The 5354-nt window shown below is 37.9% G+C and overlaps 1 protein-coding gene across 1 annotated transcript in view; it reads left to right on the top strand.

Moving 5' to 3' along the window:
• The window catches only part of LOC118328774 (E3 ubiquitin-protein ligase RNF123-like), an 8339-nt gene that overhangs the window by 2025 nt on the left and 960 nt on the right, over window positions 1–5354 (top strand). The window contains exon 3 of the mRNA XM_035662673.1: window positions 4504–4641. Coding sequence (XP_035518566.1) covers window positions 4504–4641 — 138 coding nt within the window. The remainder of the gene's footprint in view (window positions 1–4503; window positions 4642–5354) is intronic.

The following is a 5354-nucleotide window of genomic DNA, read 5'->3' as shown; positions in this document are numbered from 1 at the left end:
TGATGGATCCAAATAAAGAAAAAAAACTCAATTCATCAATAACTGCATGTTTCAGTTTTTTTATTGTTCAGATCAACAAACTTTATTTAAAAATGTATTTATTTAATAATCTTAATATATTATACTTTATTATCTGGATTTCATGCAGTGTGTGCAAATTAACAATTAAAATCATGTTGGTGATTTAAGAACCTTTCTCTGTTGTTTCTTCTTCCATAAAACAAGAAAATGCAAAACCGCTAAATATAAAGATAAAAAAATAAATGAAATGACTCCATATATGAAGATAAATAGTATAAAGTTACAATGGAAAAATAAACATAACTGTCACAAATAAATAAAAATGGTTGAAAAGTCAGAGGATCAATAAAGTTATTACAATCCATCTAATAGTTCTTGAGATATTTCACTCAAAGTGACAGATATACAGACAAAGATAAATAAGTCTACAACAACTTTAAAATCTTTGTGGTATAACCTTACAGTATGAATGCTCAGGTGTTCCTCCTACCTTCTCACTGTATACCAACACATATTTAGCAGAATATATCATAAACCGATAGTTCTGTTCTAGTATCAGTCGGTATTTAGACTACAATAGCAATTAAAAGCAAATATCTGTATTTACTCAGTCATGACAACTCTGCTACTATTGCAAACTTGAGCAAATAGATAATACATTTAATTCTGTGCTGCACTCGTGATCTCCAAATTCACTCAATCGGTTTATTTTAATGGAGAGTGTTTGTGGCTCAGTGATGTTCAGAAACAAGAGTTCTCTGATTATTCAGAGAGAAAGACTGAAGACTTCAGCTGTCGCTGTGAAGTGTAATCATCCTCAGTAAATCCAGTTTATGAAATTGAAACCGAAATAGTTTTATTGGATTAATACACTGCTGAGTGGGTTCTGGTCCAATAAAACAAAGGCCTGTTGTGTGTACGCTTATTTCCTGTCTGCTGTAGATCTGATTCTCTGCTGCAAACTACTGTTACAGGGTTAAATAAAACCCAGACTTTTTACTCACACCAGTACTTTCAGTTTGTTATCTGCTTCCTCTCTGCTTGGACTTCTGAGGTTGGCCCACTTATGAAACCAAAAGCGAACGTCAGTTACGATCTTTTCCTGAACCTAACCAATCAAAAATAATAATAAATAACTTTAATTCTCAGTCTCCATAAAATATACCTATTATTTGGAATTAACTACACATGCCTCACATGGGACACCATTTGTTGGGTTTTACAATGTCTGTGGTTTATTAATAAGGGAAGGTGAAGGTGCGCATGTCATGTCATGGGTTAGGGTTAGTACTACCCTCACTGGATAACACTGTCGCCTTACAGCAAAGACGGTTCTGGGTCCGGGGCCTTTCTGTGTGGAGTTTAACTAACGTCACCTTAGCAGTGTAGCAGAGATTTGGGATTAAAGCTGTGAACACTGTTAAACTATGTGAAACTATTATGCCAAGTATGATCCGGTGAGTCAGGTTGGGGAAAATTGTTGTTCCAATGTCTAAAAGTCTTTGCAATCCGATTGTGCAGGAAGAGACGGGGTCGCTCCATGCATTGTTTCCATTCAGTGTTAGCAGTTAGCAGCATGGTGCTAACATGTTTTGTCACTCCTTGTCAGCTGGCAGGCACTGTTGCAGCCGTGGACACTAGCTTAAGCTTATTCACACTTGTTAGCTGTGTGCTAACCAGGAATCTCTGGTTAGGCAGGCTCTTGTGCTGCGCTGTAATTTTTTCTTGTTGGTAAAGGCGGGGAAGAAAGAGTGGATGACCTGTAGTTTTTGTTATGGTTGGTCACCGCATCATCACAGGTTCCCAGGTTACAGTTACAGGAAGTGACTTGGGGAGAGGTTGCAGGAAGTAGCCATCATGATAAAAGTTGAATTATACAAAATGAACAAATATATGATATACAATGATATCGATTTGAGTTGCATTTCTGGAGCCACCTTTTGTTCAAATGGAATTTTATGTTAGAAATTCCTACGTTGACTTTGTGCTCAGTTCTCATGGATCTCAGGATCTGATTTAACTTGATGTTTGTTTGTCGCTGGAAAATACCAAACTGAAGATTTCTGTACATTCAGAGAGGTTTTCAACTGAAAGTCACTCTCTCTTTTTCAATGCATTGTACAGAGCTGTAACAAGTTATTGGGAGTCCTTTATGGTCTGCTATGTGGCTTCTTGCCACATGTGCTTTTAGTTTTCACTGTTAGTCTGGTTTTATCCATCTACACGTCTTTTTCTCTCTCTGTTTTTGTCTCCCTCTCTCCCCCTTTGTCTCCCCCTTCATATTCCTCCAAATATGATGTGTAGTGATTGTGATCTCTCACTGCAGATCAACATGGCAGCTCTCCAACAAGCCAATATCACAGCCCAGACCAGGGTGCTACCACTCCTGCACACTGAAAGAGGATCTGTCTGATTGCAGGAGGGAGGGAGGGGGAAGGTTAAAGGGGGAGAAAATGGAAAGACAAATCGAAAGCCATCAAGTGAGAGAGTGAATGTTGAGGGAGAATGAAGGAGATGAATAAATGGAGCAGAGGGAGGGAGAAAGTTAGAGGAAAGCTCAGTTTGGTGACTCTTTCAGACAGACTGGCATTTTCTACACTTAGTTAATCAGCAATTGGGGGACATGACTGATGAACACATTATGTCCTGACCACTTTTTACCCTCTGCCTTGTTCATCGCAGCTACATATTGGTACCTGGTCTGAGAGCTTGGCACAGGAGGAGAAAATTAGGAATAAAAGTTAGACAGTACAGAGCTAAAAGGCAGAGGGAGGGACCACGGTAGCCAGTAGCACTGAAGGTGTTATGTCCCTCTGCCAAGCAGCTGTAACATGTTTGTTTGGTACAGACATCCAATAAATTCATCATTCGTCATCGTGATTTTAATAGTTTTTTTCAGTGAAAATAAATTTGTGATGCAAACATGATCATTCCCACTAATTGTGAATCGTATCAGAATAATCACAATATTATTATTATATAAATTTATATATATATTATATTATCGTGCATGCATTTGGATTTGTCTGCATTTATCACCAGCATAACAGGGATTGTACTACTGAGGGCGAGCAATAGATAACTATAATAAAAATGGAATGCAGCATTTAGTAAATTATCAAAAATATAATTTACATGCATGGTGAATAGCAGTGGTACTAGTGTGAACCCTGGGGCACACCTTTTGTTTTTCCACCAAATTTGTTCTGGTTCCTAAAGGATGCATCATCAACAGAGAGCGCTGCACAGTGCACAACGGCCTGTCAAATCATGAGCACTGTGGTTCCCAAGGAAAACCTATTTTCTGGTTCAGCTAGGAACCAGCTTACAATATGCCCAGATAAGCCTACAGAGTCTGTCGAGGTCAACTGTGTCAAATACCTTTGACGAATCAATAAAAATAGATGTACAATATTTTTTGCAGTCCAACAGCTCAATAATGTAACTCACCGCCTTAATATCATTGGTTAATGTGTTGAAAATGTCCTATATTGGTCCCAGTGTACTATTAGGAAGCTATTCTGAACAGAATCAGATTCTAAATAACGATTGTTGGATTATTTGTGTCGTTTTGTGTAATTGGATAGCAGTGACATAGTTTTTAACATCACCTTTTACCTTTGTGGTTTGTGTTTGGTGCTTCAGCTGTAATTGGAGCTGAGTGTTTCCCAGATGTCATTTGTAGACTCTGTGTCTTACACTGGTCCTGGATCAGCCCTCAGATCATCTTACAGTAACAATCACAGAAGCACTTATATTCCCAGATATGGATCACACATCATGTCTTATTGGTTTAAACGTCTTTATAGTAGTTTTACTTTGTGTTTCTGATTGTTTTGTTTAAATGAGTTAATATGGTGAGGTTTCCACAGTGTTATCTGCTCTGCTGTAAACGTAACTATTAACCTTTAAAAAGCATTTATGAACTAAAACATCTTTAAAAGCACAAACATACTTAGATATTATATGTGCTAGGCTTGTCTATGTTGAGTATATAGAGATAGATAGAGATCTCATTGTTAGTCAGATTATTCATAATAGTGAGAGATTTGTTACGACAATACGACTGTGTGCTGTGTAATACTGCTATTCAATCAATCGTTGCATTTAAGATTCAAGATTAATTAATTAATCGCCTGGCATGTAAACATATTGGTCCTGTGCAGGGTATCTATGTACAGTGTATACACTCAGACACTCTTCAGTAAGTAAAGGCTTGTGTTTCACATTGAGTTGCAGTTCGCCACTACTGTTGGAGCAGCTGATAATTGCACAGATTTCTCAGACATTATTGTAAAAGAAGAAACACTTCTCAGGACAGCTTACAGTACAAGACTCTGAGATACATTCATTATTTTCCAACATTTTATAGATCAAACGATGAATCAAAAAAAAAAATGTGCAGATGAATCGATCATGGAAGTAATGTTGACTTCCCTCAGTGCTGTATATTAATGGCTCTGTGTGTTTTCCTGCTAACAGACACAGACTACATCAGTGAGGAGGAAAAACAGAAGGTGGAGCTGATGTTGGCGTTTCTCACGGATGAATCCAAACAGGCTGCAGCCAGCACAGCGGTAAGTACCACTGCATCCTGCTGCTGCTGTCACATTGTCACAGGTGTTGTGTGTCATGTGTTACGGCTCAGTCAGCAGTTTCTCATATTCTGAAATGTGTGTTCGTCTAACTGCAGCAGTAACAGGAGCCTGTTTTATGTTTGTCTTGACAGATTTGGGAAGTAGAAAATCTCATGTTGAGGCTTTGAGAGGAATCTAAGATTGAGAGTTAGTCAGTTTGCAGGCTCACGTAGATAAATCCCCAACCCATCTTTATCCTAAAGTAGTAAACACAGAGTTATTTAGAGAAAAGTTCAGGCTGACAGTCCTCAATGAGCACTAACTACAGAAATAGTGGAGTTTAGAAAAAAGGATTTTAAAGTTTTCAGGCTGACTGGCTGAACTGTGTAACAGATAGAAGAGAAGAAGCAATAGTCTATACAATCACAATGTAGGGTGGCATATTTATAAAAGATGAATGTTATACTGTTTTAAGAACATGGGGTGTTTCAGCTTTCAGAGTCAGCAAATCAATTACAGAAGAAAACTGAAAGACATGATGATTCTCTGGCAAGTTTATTTTTTCTTCTGGGTTGACATCAGAGATCCAGGTTCATGGGTATCATTGGTACTCACCATTTAAACAAATCCAGTTGTCCATGGACCATCAGATACACAAAAACCTGACCTATAAGAGGTCACAAAGAATAACTAGAAAATTCCTAAAGAAATTTTGAGTGTGCCTCACTCTGGCCCATATATTAATAACATGTCATA

This window comes from Morone saxatilis, unplaced genomic scaffold, assembly GCF_004916995.1.
Source record: "Morone saxatilis isolate NCDOM2014 unplaced genomic scaffold, NCSU_SB_2.0 Contig18, whole genome shotgun sequence".
NCBI lineage: Eukaryota > Metazoa > Chordata > Actinopteri > Moronidae > Morone > Morone saxatilis.
Note: the sequence above shows the minus strand (reverse complement) of the source record. Positions and strands in the feature narration are given on the sequence as shown.